The following is an 18305-nucleotide window of genomic DNA, read 5'->3' on the forward strand; positions in this document are numbered from 1 at the left end:
ATAGCCTTGAACGGAACGGACGGGGCGAAGCCTTTCTAGAGTCTGTTTTTACTCAATAAATACATGAACCATAACCCTGCTTGGTCAATCACTTGCATTATTCTCTTTCTTATATGTATCATCTTAGAAGCCAGTAAAAGTGCTTTTAACAATAGTCTCCCTAAAAACCTGGAGTCATAGAACTCTATTCCACATTAAAAAAATCATTTCATCGGGGGCTCTTACATCTCTGAACATAATCCATACATCCATCCGTGTGTTAAGCACCTCTGTACATATGTTGCCACCCTCATTTTCAAAGCATTTTCTTTCTACTTGAGCTCTTGGGATTAGCTCATTTCCCCCCTCCCTCCTCCCTCCTTCCCTCCCTCCCTCCCTCCCTCCCTCCCTCTCTCCCTCCTTTCCTCCCTCATGAACCCTTGATAATTTATAAATTTTTATTTATTTTTCATGTTACACTGACCACTGTCTCCCTTCACCCACTTTTCAGTTGTCTGTCCCCTTGGGAGGGGTGATATGTAGATCATTGTGATTGGTTTCCCCTTTCTCTCCCCACCTTCCACCTCCCCTCCTGGTATCGTTACTCTCATGATTGGCCCTGAGGGGGAAATATTTAGCAAACAATTAAATCTTTTCTGAACATGTTCCGTACACTTGCTGCAGATTAAGGGACAGCAAATAATTACTGAGCAGCTCTTATTTCCCAGGCATTCTGTTAGGCTCTGGGAGTCATTGGAGAACATATCACAAATTTCCTGTCTTTGTGGCTCTCGTTGCCATCAGAAATAAATCATATCCCTAGTGGAAAAATCAATGTCTAACTGCATTAAAATGTATCACTCTAAAGGTGCCAGTTGTGTGTTTTGATTTGACAAGTTAATTTTGAAGTGCATCAGGAAACTTGTCTTAGTGAAATGACCAAGGGGCTATTAAAAAGAAAACTAATAAAGACGTTTTCTACAAAATAGACTACTACCATCTAGAAGACTTATTTATTAATGGGAAATTATAGAAAGTTCAGAAATACCTTTGAATTTATAGAAATATAAATTTTCTTCTTTAAGCTACTGGAATCTCTTAAGTGGCGTGCTAGGCTTCCACGTCTTGTCCATGGGCAGCTGTGCCTCGGTGCTCACGCAGGGGAGGCTACCGACGATTCCTCAGGCAATGATGGAAGCAGGAGGTGGACGATAGCCTCCAGTGGACCAGAACAACTTCCAGGACAAATTTCAAGTTAGTCTAAAGTGGTGAAAAAAAACGTTCTCCTGAAGGCAAAGCACATCGATAAGTAGCAAGACTGAGACTTTGGGGGACCTGAGGGTTGATTTGTAAGTAGTTCGTAAGAGTACACATTTTCCAGAGAAAGATCACGGTCTGGGTTACTGTCCTTCTGTACAGCAGTGTAACTTTTAAAGCAGTGTAACCATCAAAGGAGAATAACAGAGGGGTGATTCTAATTTAATCAAAATCAGCGGTTCTCAACTTGTGGGTCACGATCCCCTTGGGGGTTGAACGACCTTTTCACAGGGGTCGTCCAATTCATAACGGTAGCAAAATGACAGTAATGAAGTAGCAATGAAAATAGTTTTATGGTTGGGGGTCACCACAGCCTGAGGAACTGTATGAAAGGGTCACGGCATTAGGAAGGTTGAAAACCACTGCTCTAAATGATGCAGATTGGTCCATTGCTTGAGGACTTGTCACTTGGTTGACAGAAGGCCTACAGGTAAGAGCCATCGTCTTGAGTTTGGGGGACAGGAAAGTACGTGGATGGAGTCCAGTCAGCAAACTGAGGATGTGAGTCCATCAGGGTAGGCCTGAGGGAGGTAGCATGTCTAGAGAAAGCATAGTAATACAATTCAAGATTTGTGAAACACTCCAGTTGCCAGTCGTATAGCCTCCCGGAGCAATAGGTAAGTAGATAAAATATGAACACCTTTAACCAACTCTAGTTGGATTGGTCAGAGACTTAGGAGACAATTAGTGAGCCTCCCAGGTAGATCTAAGTGTCCCTTCCCTGGGTTCCCACGGAACCCCACAATATCTTCACCTCTCCCAATCATCTCTGAATTCCTGTAGGGCACGGGTGGTGTTTATCAATGTTTGAATCATCAGTATTTAGCACAAAGGACACTCAACAGCTGTTGTGGCAGTGTGGTAGCCAACTTCCAACCCTGGTGATGCTTGCCCCCTGGTATTCATGCTCTTGCGTGCTCCCCTCCAGCATGAAACAAGCACCCTTGCTTGATAAATGCACAGCCTGATCTGTCTTGTGAGCGAGGCATTGTGAAATGATGTGCACTTTGTTCAGGAAGACTTCCCTAGTACTCTTTCTTGGGTCACTTCCTTGGGAGAAGCCAGCTCCCACCACAAATGAGGCATCAAAGCCGCCTGCCAACACACAGCTCCAACCTGCCAGCCCTGTGAGGGAGCCACCTTCCTGGGTCCTTTAGGATTCGCCAAGCGTTCAATGACTGCAGTCCCAGCTAACGTCCTACAACAACTTCACGTGAGGACCCAAGCCCGGATTACCCAGCTAGGTCACTCCTGAACTCCTGACATACGGAAGCCACATGAAATAAGTATTTCTTACTGATGTAAGGGGCTAAATGTTGAGGTAGCAAATAGAGATCTCACTAGCTTGGTGGTTGATCGTTCTTCAGCCATGAGATTGTCCAACACCGGGACTGAGCCAGCCATTTATTCAACCAACTTCTGTCAAGCGCCTGGTGTCTGTCAAGTCCCAAAGATCCAAAGAGGAGCATGCCCCTGGGGAATATGAATCAACGACTTCCTGCAGAGGTTGGAAAGAAGCTCACGGAAGAAGTTCTTGGCCAAGTCCGAGTCGTTGCTTTCAGGCCAACGCTGGCAGCTGCCCGTGCACCTGCGTCCTTGCTTATCTGCTTGGCTTCGTCCCCGTCAGGTGGGGTACAACTGCTGGCAGGGAGAAATCTACGGCCTTGTGGTCATCAAGGTGAGATAAGACAGGCCCTGACACCTGCAACACCTGCCTCCACATAGCGCTGAGCCACCCTCCCAGCCACAGGTTCCCCCCTGCCCCCTCTAGTCCAGTCTGTTTACCCTAAAGAGTTGGGTTTTAGCACGTTCTGAGGCCACAATGTTCTTTACAGTTCACCTTCCTTTCCCTCCCCCCCTCCCCGCACCACGATGCCCAGAACCAGCAGATACGGGCCAGAGGTACAAGGTCCACATTTCTCTGATGGAGTCGCCTCTCTCCCCATACTTGCCATAGCTGCCCTTCCACCCCTCTGGGGCTCTGGCCGCAAAAGCACGTGAGGGAAGAGAGTGCGTCTAGTCACGTTCCTTCACTAATCCAAGACTGACCGCTGGTTTTGTGTGTGGAGGCAGGTCCACAGTGGGAAAATTACATGCTTAAATGAAGGTTCCATCATCTCTCCACAGCCTCCTTAAGACCTTTCCTGGACTTAAGCTCTGTGCCTTGGGAACTTGAAATCCCAGCACAGCACCCTTGATTCCTTCCTTTGGCTCCCATGTCCCCAGGAGGAAGGGGATTGGCTCTCAGTGCTGGCCTACAAGCGGCTCCGGCAGTGGTGGCCAGGCCCAGGCTGGGGCTGGGGCTTTGCTGGGTTTTCTTACCTTGGGGTAGAAGTTGCTCACGCCCATGAATCTGGGATGGGGTGGAGATGGGGGTGTAATAGCCTTGGGGACCTGTGGTCATAAGGCAGCAGCTGTGCTGTTCCCACAGTGATAAAAGGGGTCTCCTTCTTATAAAGGCTTGGGCCAACAACCTGACTAAGGCCACCAGTGGACGCACGATGGGGAGGATGCTGCTCTGGGCCTGTGAGTCTCCTACCTTTTTTGTCCCTCTTTCTCACTGGTCGTGGGGAGCCTCCCTGGGAATGAGGAGGGAGAGCAGAGATCTGCTTCAGTGAGTCTTCTCCATAAGACTCTCTCAAGCTCTGCTCAAGGCTCTGAGCAGTGGGACTTGAGTTCCAAGGCGGAAATGATGAGTTAGGGTCCCAAAGCTCTAAAATCTGTTAGACCTTTGAAGCCATGTATGTCTCCCAAGTTAGATGACTTTCTGTGTTTGATTGTTGTTTCAGGTTTGGCTGTCCTGTTGCACGTGCAGCTAGGTAAGGAGTCCCACCGCCTCCCATGTACAGGCTAATCCTCCTCCTTTCACCTCTCCCAACTCTGCTTTCCCCTCGGCCTCCACGATGAGGTCAAGACTAGCACCCCAAGACCCAAGACTAGCACCCCAAGACTCCAGCCTGTTTAGCTGAATTCCAGGATGCCAGAGCTGAGAGAAAACAGTTAATGCCAAACTCCTAACTTTATGTGTAACCAAACCAAGGTACTGAGTGGAAAAGTGACCCTTAAATGAGTGTGTGTGTGTGTGTGTGTGTGTGTGTGTGAAGGCTTACAGAGCAGATAATCAGTTTTACATTCAAAAATTGATACACAGACTCTCATTCATCGCAATCCCCCCAATTTAACACTCCCCACCCCAGCTCCCCACTGTGTTTACGGTCTCCATGCCTCCGTTTTCTAACATTTCTTAACTGTGTCCTGCAATGATGCTGCCCACCTGATCCCAAATGATCCCATATTTTAAGGCATGCACACATCAAGAGTGCTATCACTCCCTTTACAGACTTGTTAATTATTCGGTTGAAAATTGAACCATAGCAGTGAGTTCATTTTGAGATCTGAAAGGTGACCATATCCTTGGGGGCTCCACCAGTTTCTGTTTGACCAGTTGAAAACAGAGGATACCAGAAACATGTTTATCTGTATTTTGTTGACTATGAAAGGGCATTCAACTGTGTGGATCATAACAAATGATGGAGTACAGTGTGTGGAATGGGAATTCCAGAACACTTAATTGGGTTCATGTAGAACTTGTTCACAGGCTAAGAGGCAATTGTTCAAACAGAGCCAGGGGAGAGCGTGTGGTTTAAAATCTGGTAAAGTGTACATCAGGATTATGTCCTTCTACTATGCTTAGTCAGTCTGGACACAAAATTCAAGAAGATGAACAACAGGAAGAGCATATTGGAATCAAGATGGGAGGAAGGGTCGTTAACAATCTGCGACATGAGGATGACAACTTTGCTTGCAGGAAGTGAAGAGGTCTTGAAAACTTACTGACAATTATGGAAGACGACAGCCTTTTGTAGTAGACTGTACCTCGGCATAAAGAAAACAGAAACATTCCTAACTGGACCAATAAGTAAATCATGATCAATGGAGACAAGATTGAAATGGTCCAGGATTTCATTTGATTTGGATCCATGATCAATGCCCAGGGACATAGCAGTCGATAAATCAAATGATGTATTCCATCAGGCCAATCTGCTGCAAAAGATTTCTGTAAAGTGTTAAAAAAGGAAAGATGGCATTTTGAGGACTAAGGTTCACTTGACCCAAGCCATGGTATTGTCCATTAGGTCATGTGCGTATGAAAACTGGACAATGGCGATGGAAGACCAGAGAAGAATTCATGTCTCTGAATTATGGCGTTGGTGAAGAATGTTGAAAGTATTCTTCAGAGAAACACACAAGTCTGTTTCAGAAGATGTGTAGCCAGTGCTCCTGAGAAGAGAGGATGACACGACTTGAGGGTGCACTTTGTTTGTGTTGCTGCACTTTGATTGTGTTACCAGGAGGGCCTAGTCCCTGGAGGAAAACACCATGTTTGGTGAAGGACCAACAAAAAAGAGGAAGACCATCGGCAGCATTCATTCACACAGTGGCTAAAACTATGGGCTCAAACATAGGACTTTGAAGATGGTGGCAGGTTGCTGGAATTGGAATTGACTTGATTGCGCCAACAACAACAACAACAGCAGCAGCAGCAACATTCATTTCTATTACCATTACCGATGTCTCTTTTTGTTTCCCCAAAGGTTCTCATTTTTTGTCCCCCTGAATTTAGAGTAGTGAGTTATGGATATGAAGAATGATAAGATAGTCTAGTGAAAGATGTGGAAAGATAATGCACTTCAAAGTAAGACTGCTTGAAAATAGGATATGGAGAATAAATATTTGAGGTTCCAGGCAGAAAAATGAATGAACATTAATCTGAAGCTTGCGATCCTGAGCAAGTCAATTTTTCTGAGCCTCACTTAAATATGAGGATAAACATCAAGGTGAAGGAAAAAATTGGGAAGAGCTTAAGTTGAACTCACTACAGGTAAATACCAGTACACAGACCATTCTGAAATCACACTGAGAATCCAGGAGTGGGTGAATAAACATGCAGACTAGTGGGTGTGGGAAGGTAGATGAGACTACACTCACAAATAGATCTAGCTTTGACAGGATTTCTACACACAAGTTTGTGGCAAGCATTTCTATGAATATAGTAGAGCATAGAAGGGACAACGTGATTAAGACACCTGGAGGGAATGAGTAGGTCGGTATGGGAACTCCAGAGTATAACCTCGGGGGACATCCAGGTTAATTGGCACACGATAACTCACCAGGACACTGTCTTTCCTGAGTAATAACTGAGGTCTTGAGAGTTTGTAGCTACCGAAGGAGCACCTATTGATCGCTCCTTGCCTGGAGCAAAGAAGGGCGGAGAAAATAAAAAGTGAGAGGAAATCATGGCCCAAGGGAACTTCAGCATCCGTGAGTCTGAAACCAGAAGAGCTGGCTGGTTCCCAGCGACCCCTGCTGGGGCTCTGAAAGGGATCCCAACAGGGTGGGAGACAAGGTGGGACAAAACTCATAATCATTAAAAAGACCGAGCTGACTGGTCAGCTAGAGACTGCACTTAGACACCCTTCAGACTGGAGCTGAACTCACCTCTGGGACAAGCAAACAATAAAGAGGTCTTTATAAATTAAACAACGCCTCCTGAGAACAATCCACCAACCAAGATCAAAGGGGCAGAATTTCCCCAGAAACGAAAGTCAGAAAGGGATAGGAAGGAAAGATGAATGGACATGGGAAACTTAGGGAATGCTGTTACATTTGGAGATTGCAATCAGTAGCATGAAAGAGGATGTGTATGAATTATTGAATGGAAAATTCCAGAAACTTTCACCCAAATCATAATACAATTAAAAAAATTTCTCTCACAGAGTTATAAGAATTAAAAATTTTAGCAACACAATAAATGGAAACCCTCTAAATAAAGCACCAATCACCTTATATTCTATTATTGATAATTAGCTTGACTAGTCTGTGATGAAGCTATGCCTAGAATCTAGGTAGCATAATCTATCCCTGACCACTTGCTTCTGGGATGGGTATTTGATTTTATATATTTGTTGACTGTGATACATTTTTATAGTTTTCTAGGTTAGGAAAGAGGTTTAAAATTCTTCCACGGCCATGGGAGAGGAGTGTTCATCCTGTAGCAGCCTTATAGCTCACTAACCCTTACGTCCAAGGAGCCCTGGTGGCCCTCGGGTAGTTCAGCCCAGGGCCACAATGACCACTGCTTTCTCCTTCTAGGCTCAGCCTATAAGCTAGTGTGCTACTTTACCAACTGGTCTCAGTACCGACCAGAGCCAGCTAAGTTCTTCCCCAAGGATGTGGACCCATGTCTGTGCACACACCTGGTATATGCCTTTGCCACCATGAATGACAACAAGATAGCTCCCTACGAATGGAATGACATTGATGTGCTCTATCCTCAGTTCCGAGCCCTTAAAGAACGGTCAGTATGAATCCCGTGCACAGTGAGTAGGAGAGGGGTGTGGGGGACCACTACAGACAGCTTCCACTTCATTCTCAAGAGCCTTAAGACTCTGAGATGCAAAATCCTTTGTAGATTCTTTCTGAAACGAATGAGCAGATACCTGAGACATGTGATAAAAAGTGATGTAAGCACTGAGGTCTGCAAAGGGGGCGAGGGCGGTAGGTATTTGACATGGGAACGTTAGAGGTTGTACTTGACAGCTATCTATCTATGCACCAGAGAGTCCGTAGGTGTTGACAAAGAGTGTCACAGCTTGGAATGGGAAGGGAAGAGTTGTGTCCCCAGTGTTTGCATCCCACACGCTCCCAGGGTCTCTCTTACACGCTCTTCTTTGCCTCTTCCTGCAGCAATGGAGATCTCGTCAACCTGCTGGCCATTGGCGGCTGGAACTTTGGCACTCAGAAGTAAGCGCCTCCTCATGTCAGGGGATGCGAGGGAGGGCAAAATAGAGTCCCTCCGGCTGGCGTAGGAAATGATCCCAGAAGGAGGTGAGGGTGGGTTTTCCCCAGGGGAAAGAGGCTGGTACCTGCATAGGGGACACTGACATCTACAGGAGGGAAGAAGAAACACAGACCAGTGAGTGCTGTGGCGGAGGGCCCTCGAAACCCCAACCTTGCAGTCCAGAGCCTCATCTAAAAAAGGGAAGAAAGATGTTTCCTTCATAGGGTTATGAGAATTCAAATTTAAGTTGACATTTTTTAGATAGTAAGGCATCTTCCAATATATGACTTAGCATAAATATAGTAATACATTCTTTGGATGTCAGAAATGCTTATAAATGCAGATAGATCAGAAGTCATACTTAATTCTGGAAATAATATATTTACGCCCTTTAGGTTTTAAATAAAATTTCAAGATACTATTCTATTGAATTTTGTTAAAATTCTAGTTAGGCCCATCCTCCAGTGATTTTGTTTTTGTAAATGAAATATACTGGAGAAAAAATAATTATAAAAATACATCTATCGATTAGCATGAACAGTTTTGAATACCTTTGTTTCCTTTTTGTTATTGGTAAAAATTCAGCAGGCATTATAAAGCGCATAATAAACATTGGCATCAGAGACGGTATAGGGAGGATTCCGGGGATCTGCTGATGTTATTATAGACAAACTCTCTGCCTAGATTCACCAGCATGGTCGCCACAGCTGCCAACCGCAAGATCTTCATCTGTTCTGTCATCGACTTCCTTCGTCAGCATGGGTTTGATGGCATTGACCTTGATATAGAATACCCAGGGTCTCGGGGAAGCCCACCCGAGGACAAGCAGCGATTTACCATTCTGATTAAGGTAAGAATGGATGCTGGTGACGCTAGTGCATTAGCAGATTCTCTATTGTCCTGGGGACACCAAAGTGTGCCGCCCTTAGACAATACACTGAGGAGATCTGATGGTGGCAAGCAACGGAAATAGACTGTCTGGCTAGCATATGCTAAAAGAGAATTTACTGGAAGGACATAGGTATCGGAAGGAAGTCAAGGAAGAAATTGTTGAATTGGGAAGGAGCCATTCTTTATGTCAACCATTTATTCAGTATCTATTGAGCACCTAGTATGACCCAGGAGCTGCGCTTCACATTGAACCATGAACAGAACAAGCATGGTCCCTCCCCCTACTGCTGGCTTGACAGCAGTGGAGGATACAGAATCCACCCCTCCACCTCCACCCTACCACCCCACCCCCGGCCAGAATATATCAGAGAGCTGAAAAGTGTGATAAGAGCTAGGATGGAAGCCATTAGGATAGTCAAGAAGTCTTCTGAGAAGGAGTGACATCTGAGATAAGAAGAAAATGAAAGGGTCCAGCCACACTAAGAAGGAGACGACAACTCTCCTAAGGAAGTGGTAACAGTATTGGCAAAGCCTGGATCCAGGCAGGAAGGAGCTTAGCATATCCTGAAAGGGAAAAAACAATGATAAAAACATGCATCCATCGGTGAACCTTTTTCCGTTAATGTTGGAGCCAGGGCTTACAAAGGGAAGGTAATGAGCGAGTGGGCAAGCGGCTCCTTTCACTTCTGCCCCCTCGCGTTACTGAGCTTTCACCCCTGAAATTGCTATTAAGTGTGATTTGGACTCAGTGGCTTTTCGTCTCTGTTTCTCTTTGTACCAAGTTAAACTTGGCTGGGACCTGCTCCTGCGCATTGCACGCTGTTTCTAGAAAGGAGGGAATCGCTATAAACTGGAAACGAACCCAGGAGGCACCTACTATAGGGAGTGAACCATGAAGACGCCACTCAAGTCCACCCTCCTCTCTCTTCAGGAAATGGTCGAGGCTTTCGAGGAAGAGGCGAGAGACACTGGAAACCCCCGGCTGCTTATCACGGCAGCGGTGTCTGCCGGCAAAGGGACCATTGATGCAGGATATGAAATCGCAGAGATTGGGAAGTGAGTGCCTGGAGCCGTGCAGGGCTCTCAAAGCCTAGAGCAGCCCTGCCAAACCTTGTGGGAGGACAGCCTCACAAACAATGGCTATGTGAGCAGGCAGGACTGGGGAATGCTGGTCCCTTCCATTGTCAGAGATCTGTGCAGTTGGTGGCTCTGGGGTCAGGTCGTGAGTTCTTTAAATGGCCACTAATGTTGGGTGGGCTGTGGGCAGAAGAGGAACAGATTTCAGGCTTCAAGACCATTGGTCAATCCTTGTAACAGCAATCCTCATGAGCAGTTTCTTTTGAGAAATGCGGTGAAATGGAGATCATTATTATTGGCAAAGCAATAGGAGAACTACTCACCTGGGTTTCCCATGGCCATGGAGACGTCTTCTCTGTGCCGAGGAAGCTAGAGACTTTCTGTCCCATCCTATGGAAGTTACAAAAGACCATCCAGTTCCCGTGGTGTCTTCCTCCCCTAAGGAGGCACCATTAGTAGGGCCAAAGGGAGATCTGCTTGACATCAGGGGCTTCCACTGCTACTATCTCTTGCTCTTTAGTTTATAAGAAATGCCCCCAGTGTCATGCTGGCTTAAAATCTCTTGTTCCAGGCTGCTGGATTTCATCAGTGTGATGACCTATGACTTCCATGGTGGCTGGGACACATGCACAGGACACAACAGTCCCCTGCATGTCGGCTCCAAGGACCAAGGCGACTTCCGTTATTTCAACTGTGTAAGAAAGAAGAGCCCGAAATCATATCGAAAAGGGAGATGGGGAAGGGGTTGGGGAGAGCCTTGGTTGTGTATTAAGGCTTTCTGATTAGGAAACCATGACCGACATTGTCACTCAAAGGTAACAAGTGCTGGTGAGGAAATAATGTCGTTGTTGTCTTCTTCAGGAATATGCCATGAAATACTGGAGAGACAACGGGGTCCCTTCAGAGAAGCTCATCATGGGCTTCCCCACGTATGGGAGGACCTTCCGACTCAGCACCTCCGACACCTCAGTGTGTGCCCCAGTGTCTGGAGCCGGGTCGTCTGGACCTTACACCCGCGAGGCTGGCTTTTGGGCTTACTATGAGGTAACTCGTGTGGCTGATCCAGGCTTTCAAATGCACCCAGGGAAACTCTTGCACTCACAAGTCACCCTGCTAACCCCGCCCCACTGAGTTCCTGCACTCGATATCTCCTGGCCCTCAGCAGACACTTGGGAAAGACAGGTGGAGGGATCAAAACCAGTTTTCAATTGATCAGGAACTCAACCTGCCTCTCCCTTGCTGGTTTTGAAACACACAGCACTGTCTTCACCACATTCTCCAACCAACACTGAATTGTTCCATAGACACAGCTGGAGAAGGATTTCAAAGAATGTCACCTCCCTGACAACTTGAGTTGATAGTTTATTCGAATACTGTGCTGGGGAGGATTCTGAGACTGATCCATGAACGACGAGCTGTTTGCCCAAACCTCGAGAGAAGGAAGATTAGCACATGTGTGGTCAGGCTTCTTGTTGTTAATTGCTGCCAAGCAGGTTCCGACTTCGGCTGACCAAGTGGAACATTGCCCAGCACTGCGCCATCTTCTTGATCAGCAGTCTGCTCAAGTCCATTGCCGTTGCCTCTGCCTCTGTTGAGTGTGTTCCAATGCAGGGGGTCTCATCGTCCAGCATTATGCTCTGCATTTTCATTGGCTAATATTCAGACATAGATCATCAGGCTTTTATTCCTTGGCTCTCTTACTCGGGGAGTTGTGCAGAAACCTGCCCACCAGGTGTCATCCAGCTGGTACGTATTTGAAATAGTAATGGTATAGGTTCCAACATCAGAACCACATGCATGTCACCCCCCCCACAATTGAACAGATGGGTAGTGGATGCTTCTATCTGTCATTTCTTAAATAACCTCTTTGAACTGAATTAGAACATCCCTTTTATGTTTAAGAGCCTAATTTGTGTAGAAACTTGTGTGTGTTGGGGAAGAAAATCACTTTCTTGAAAATGCATAATTCATGTAGACTCCATATTGTCCTCCTTTGCTCACCCTTCCCATTTCTTTTTGTTTTTCCTCTGGTTCAAGTTCTTGCTCCTCTCATGCTCTATGATGTGCTCATCATTGCCTTCTCAATTCCCCCCTTAGATCTGCACTTTCTTAAGTGGAGCTACAAGTGCCTGGATTGAAGACCAGAAGGTTCCATATGCTTACAAAGGGACTGAGTGGATTGGCTACGACAATGTTAAGAGCTTTGAGTATAAGGTACATACTTAATTTTTGTAAGAAATAAGCATTCTGTCCCTGAGTCTTGAGTTCATCAGAAGCCGGTTTACTAAGATCTGTGATTTTAAGATTTTAAACATACATAGTAGAGCGTAGATTAACCTTAATATGACTTATCTTTCCTCCAAAGGAAAAGCAATAAAATTAAATATGATTTAACATTAATAATCCGATGCTACATATATGCCATAATAGATGGACATATATTGAAATAGTCTAATATGATTTAAAATATTTTAAAAGATAAATATGTTGGTTGCAGCACAGTGAAAAACTGGAAACCACATAAGTTTCCAACAATGGTGAGGGTTGAGTACATGAATTATTTCATCTACGTACAATACAACAACATCCTGTCAGTGACCATAAAGAAGGGTATAAAAAAATGCTTAGTGAAAACTCAAACCAACCAAATTCACTGCCACCAAGTCCATGTCGACTCGTAGTGACTCAATAGGGGAGGGTAGAGTTTCCAAGACTGGAACTGTTCACAGCAGTAGAAAGCCCCATATTTCCCCCCTGGAGTGTTTGGTGGTTTTGAACCACCAGCCTTGTGGATTGTAGCCAACTTGTAACCACCAGGGCTCATATTAAATTTTATTTTTATCCCACAGGAATTTTTATTAATTGCCATGAATGGTAGTAAGGTTGGCCTGAGGCCATCATCTCGAATGCCAATAATAATAATCTTTGCATATTTATCTGAATGTTTTAATCACTTCATATTTGATTCTACACAGTAGGAAACAGCCTCCTCCCTGGGTGGGTATTTAGCTAAGAATCATCGATTCTGCGACTAGTCACAGGTCCCTAATAAAAGGTGCCTCACACAAGTTAGAAGGAAAGTCGTAGGGGGAGGAAGACAGAGGCTGTAAGATGCAATTATTAAAGCTCACGTTCTGACGTCAGATACACTTGGTTCAAAACCCCTGGGGTCTGAAATAAAGCTGTGAAAAAATACTGTGTTCACGTGGGGATTAAGTATAAAGCATGATTCATCCAGAAGGATCAAGACATAAATATTTCCTTTATTCATTATTGATACCCAAGGGTTTGTCAGCTGGGATAAAGAAAAACTGAGCTGAGCTGGTCCATCATATGCTTTAAGTCCAAAAGGCACATGTAGTTTCATACAACTGAGAGGGCTCAGCATCACCAACAGCTCCCTCCTACTCTCACCTGGCAGCTCCATCCGACTGCCCGCTCGTTGCCTGGAGTCTACCTGGTTCTGGTTGCCAAACACTCTTTGCTGTCTACAGGTTGACTTTCTCAAGGAGAACAAATTTGGCGGGGCCATGGTTTGGGCCATTGATCTGGATGACTTCTCAGGCTCCTTCTGCAATGAGGGCAAACACCCACTCATCAACAAGCTGAAGTCACTTCTGGACCTGTCCTCACGTATGTCGCTGCTGGGTTAGATGCTTTGTGCTACAGAAGATGCAGACCGAGCCTCAAAAAAAATAAAAAAGGCAAACATAGTGGGGGCAGTGTGCATGGAGGTAGCGATAGAACTTCAAGACCCTCACATGTATGCAAACGAGGCACGTGATAGAAAATGCCTTTATCAGAAATCTGATTTCCAGCTACAGGGCCAGGGTTACATTCAACAGCTCTGACATAGCAACCCCTTGAGTCCCAATAGTCTAGAAGAGTCCTTTGTTGGTGTCAACAGCTGTCCATGTGCTTGGTTGCAATCTGAAAGGGTTGGAGGTTCTGCACAGAGGCACCTCAGCAGAAAGGCCGAACAACCTACCTTTAAAAAAGCTCAGCCACTGCAAACCCCATGAAAACAGGTCTACTCAGATACTCACGCAGATGCCGTGGGCCAGAAACAACTTGATGGCAAGGAGCCCCAATGGCAGAGAGGTTAGCAACTCAATGCCTAAGGCACAGCACATTAGGGAAGCTCATTATTCAGAAAGTCAATCAGGTATATGCACCGACATGCGTCTCTAAGCTAGCCCACCTTCCTCCCAATGCAGCATCCCATGCTCTAACTCAGAAACCAACCAACCAGGGATCCTTCCTCAGATGCATAGATTTCATGGGATGGTTGCTGATGGGAAGGATCGGAGGGAGGTCACGTGGAAGGGCAGGAAAAGAAATTCATCTCAGTCAGTTAACTCAGCAGGCTGTGGACGAAAGAAACCTCTGTTCCTCCTGTGGTCTTCACCCATTCCTTGCTTGAGCATCCCTGGGGGCTTGCTTAAAAACAAAGGTGGAACAGTAGAGGATGTCTGATATTATGAGATCCTTAGAATCCACTCTAAGTAGATTCTTAGAATCATTAATTGTTAGAACTGTAAAAATCTGCAAGGGATGATTATAAAATTATCTTGTTCAAATTGACAGCTAGCCAGAGCCAACAAATTCTAGTGGCTGAGAGCTGTTTGTTAGCCACTGAGTTGGCTATCTCTTAGCGACCCCATGTGCGACAGAACGGGGTGCTGCCGGATCTGCATCATCCTGACAGCTGTTATGTGTGAGCCTGTAGTTGAGCTCACTCATGGCCGCCCAGCCAAACCGGACTCATGATGACGCTCTCTGGGGTCTCTGAGGTGGTAATGCGCTGTGAGAGCTGGAAGTCTCATCTTTCTCCCGAGCAGCAGCTTGGTGGTGGCTTTGAGCCCATGGGCTCCTAAGTAGTAAAATAAACTTCTGAATCACCAGAGGAAGAACACAGGAGCAAATCAACCATGTTGAAAACTGACTAGTAAAGAGACATAGAAGGTGACGCAAACCCAAGTAAACATGTGATAAATACAGACAAAGCCCTTTGCGCTAGCACTGCAGCGTCGCTCCCATTTTCCCAGAGTGGAGCTGGAAGAGAACCCCAGGGCTGCCGTGTTACCAGCACTTCAGGGGTCCCGGTCCTCCTCCCTGCTGCTTTGACCTTTGGTCTCCTTGTGGAATTCTTACCAACTGCAGCTTGGAACCCTCTCAGGGTTCAAGTTTTTTTGAGAACAGAATTGATATCGGGCCGTTTCTATACCCTGTTGCTTCTACATTTCAAAAAGTAGCTTATGTTGAATGTTCTACTCTTTTTATCCCTTTAGCATGTACTCCACCAGCCACTAAGACGTGGTATAACCAACCCATGATGCCAAGAAGCGAAGGGTTCTGTGCCAACATTGGTGGAGGTGGCGGCAGCGGTGGGGATGGCGGCAGCGGTGGTGGAGGTGGTGGGGATGGCGGCAGTGGAGGAGATGGAAGTTTCTGCTCTGGCAAAGCAGATGGCACCTATAGTGATCCCGAAGATAACACCAAATTCTACCAGTGTGCTGGAGGCAACACCTTCCACCTCCAGTGTGCCCAAGGACTGATTTTTGATGAGAACTGCAAGTGTTGTAACTGGCCTTAAATGAGAAGTGTGGTAACACCATGCTCTGTCACAGAGTCTCGTGTGTTGCATGTCCTACCACATCCTCCAACGATTTCACGGAGTCTATGTGCTATATCAATCTGTCGCTTGAGACTCTGCCTTCCTAAAATACCATTACAATACGATTTTATTCTAATGAGACCTAAAAGAAAGGCTAACCTCTTGAACCAAAGCCAGATGTAAAATAAACGTGACACAGCATGCGTTGTTCTTTGTATTCATTTGCACCCTCTAAAATGGTCATGGTGGTGTGGGGTTATGCATTGGGCTGATAACCACAAGGTCAGTGGTTCAAAACCACCAGCCACTCCAAGGGAGAAAGATGGGCTTTCTACTCCACTAAAGAGTAATAGTCTTAGAAACCCACAGGGGGCAATTCTACTCGGGCCTACAGGCTCACTATGAGATGGGATCTACTCAGTCGCAGTGAGTGTTCAGAAAGTGCTTGTGCATCCGATTTAGAATTTTAAAACAGCCTGAAAGGTAACCGAAGACATATGAAAAGTTTATTTAAAAAAAATCAAATCAGAGTCTTATTTTGGAAAATAGAATTAGAATTCCCTTCCCTGGGAAAGAGCTTGAGTGCATGTGCCAAACACCAGTGTAAAAGATCTTCTCTGGCCGTTGACATCTTCCAATGAAAGAGCCCAGAGTCAGAAAAAGATAATCCATGCTAAATTAACTCCCATACATACACAATTGATGCAAGAAAGAAAAGAGTTAGAGGGGTGTGAGAGGAGTGTTATATTAATCCCAACTTATCTTAAGTCATAAACTCTTCCTGACAAGATAATAGAAGCCATCAGATTAAACTATAACCAAAATAAAATATATTAAAAGATAATAGAAATAAAATGTGTCAATCCCCGAGTATGTAAGTGGTACGGTTTTATTATGCTACACCAGGAGTCACCCTGAGTCCACTTTATGGCAACAGGACTGCATTTATTGGGTAAAAGTTTTAACCGGAGGCATCTCTCGCATTCTCTTAATATTCCAATTAATGTTTCCCAATAGAGACTTTTTCACTCTTCACTGCTTATGTCCGAAGACTGTGCCCTGAAGGAATTAGGTCCCATGATTCAAGAGGCCCCCCTCTCTTCTTCCAGTTACCAGTTACCATGGAGTGGCCTTTGAGATTGCAGTGGGCCAGAGTCACGAATTCAAACCCAGTGCTTCCACCAACATGCCACCAGGACTCCTGCTAGAGCCCCACGGGCCTGCAAATTAGCCAGGAGTGACAAAGTGCAGGCATTTTCTGCAGCTTCTCACTCTTTGGTATCGCGATAGAGGGAGACTTGCTACCTTCTTGGTAATCCTAGGAAGCCTAAGTAAAGACCCAAAGCCCTAGCCACAGAAATATAAAGTAGACCATGCACAGTGCCCATCCTGGAGGAACTCCACTGACTTCAGTTAATGTTGAAGGAACGGGATGAATCTCCCCGGCCAGAATATCTGGACAACGACTCTGTGGCTGCTGTGACTTCTGACTTTCACACCTGGGGACATGAGGCTTTGGACAGCCATTGAGATTAGGGAGGCAGGTCCAAGCCACCAGGCATTCGGGGGTGGTGGGGGTGGGGGTGGGGGAGATGGCATGGGGGCTGGGAGGCCCTCACACTGCAGGTTTCTGGGAAGCCAGTAGATGAGTTTACTTGGATTGCTGCTTTATTTCCAATTCTTAATAGTCTGTCTGGCACACGGTAGAGATGCAATAAATATTAGGCATTCCAAATAGTTTGTGGGAAAATTCCATCCCCTTTCTGTGGATTTATTTGATTATTTTTCAACTTTTTCTTTTGAAGGAGGTAAAGTTTACAGAACAGATCAGCCATTTGACATTCGACAGTCCATACCCACATAGGCTCCCGGCACGCACTGCACTCCCCTCAAATGTCCCAGCTTGCTGCCACTCCTTCCCTCATTTCCTGCTTCCTCCCTCCTCCTCTCCTTCGGTGCTCACCCCTCTTCTTGGGTCATGGTGACCTTTTGATCTTAAATGCTTGATTATCCTAATACAGGGCCGGAGGGAGTTCAGTTCCATGCCTGAAGGAAGACTAGGGTTGTAATCTTGGGGGTCCCCACTAGTTTCTGTCTGGCCAGTAAACTTGGTCTTATTTTGTGATTTTGAATTTTGTTCCATGTTTTTAATCCCATTCTATCCAAGCCCCAACCAAACTCGCTGCCATCTAGTTAATTCCAATTCATAGTGATCCTACAGGGCAAACTAAAACCGTCCCCTTGAATCTTAGAGACTTTAAATCTTTATGGGAACATTTATCGTACTTTCTGGGAGCTGCTTGTGAGTTGGAACCAATGACCTTATGGTTAGCAGTTTTGTGCGCAGCTCACTATGGCCCTGGGCTACTTTCCTTCTAGAACTCTCTCAAGTGATCCTTCTCAGAGCACTTGTTAAGTCGTTAGGCGCCATAGTGCCTGTCAGTTCTGACCGCAGAGGCCCATCCTCTGGCACTGTCTTCGACACTGTTCTGCTGCCATTCACGAGGCCTCCATCTTTGACAATGTTGCATGGATTCCTTCTTCTTAGTCTGGAAGCTCCGCTAAAACTTATTCACTTTGGGG

General features: G+C 45.7%; 1 protein-coding gene across 1 annotated transcript; it reads left to right on the top strand.

Annotated features, from left to right (window-relative positions):
* Positions 1-3806: 3806 nt before the first annotated feature.
* LOC101654052 (acidic mammalian chitinase-like) lies at positions 3807-16953 on the top strand. Its single transcript, XM_045292003.1, has 12 exons — positions 3807-3822; positions 4086-4115; positions 7450-7654; positions 8044-8100; positions 8822-8987; positions 9960-10084; positions 10677-10800; positions 10967-11149; positions 12203-12319; positions 13600-13738; positions 15397-15687; positions 16832-16953. Exons 1-12 carry the CDS (start codon positions 3807-3809, stop codon positions 16951-16953), a joined length of 1575 nt encoding a protein of 524 aa, XP_045147938.1.
* Positions 16954-18305: the final 1352 nt, after the last annotated feature.

Source organism: Echinops telfairi, unplaced genomic scaffold, assembly GCF_000313985.2.
Source record: "Echinops telfairi isolate 266 unplaced genomic scaffold, ASM31398v2 ScPeMD7_443;HRSCAF=831, whole genome shotgun sequence".
NCBI classification, from domain to species: Eukaryota; Metazoa; Chordata; class Mammalia; order Afrosoricida; family Tenrecidae; genus Echinops; species Echinops telfairi.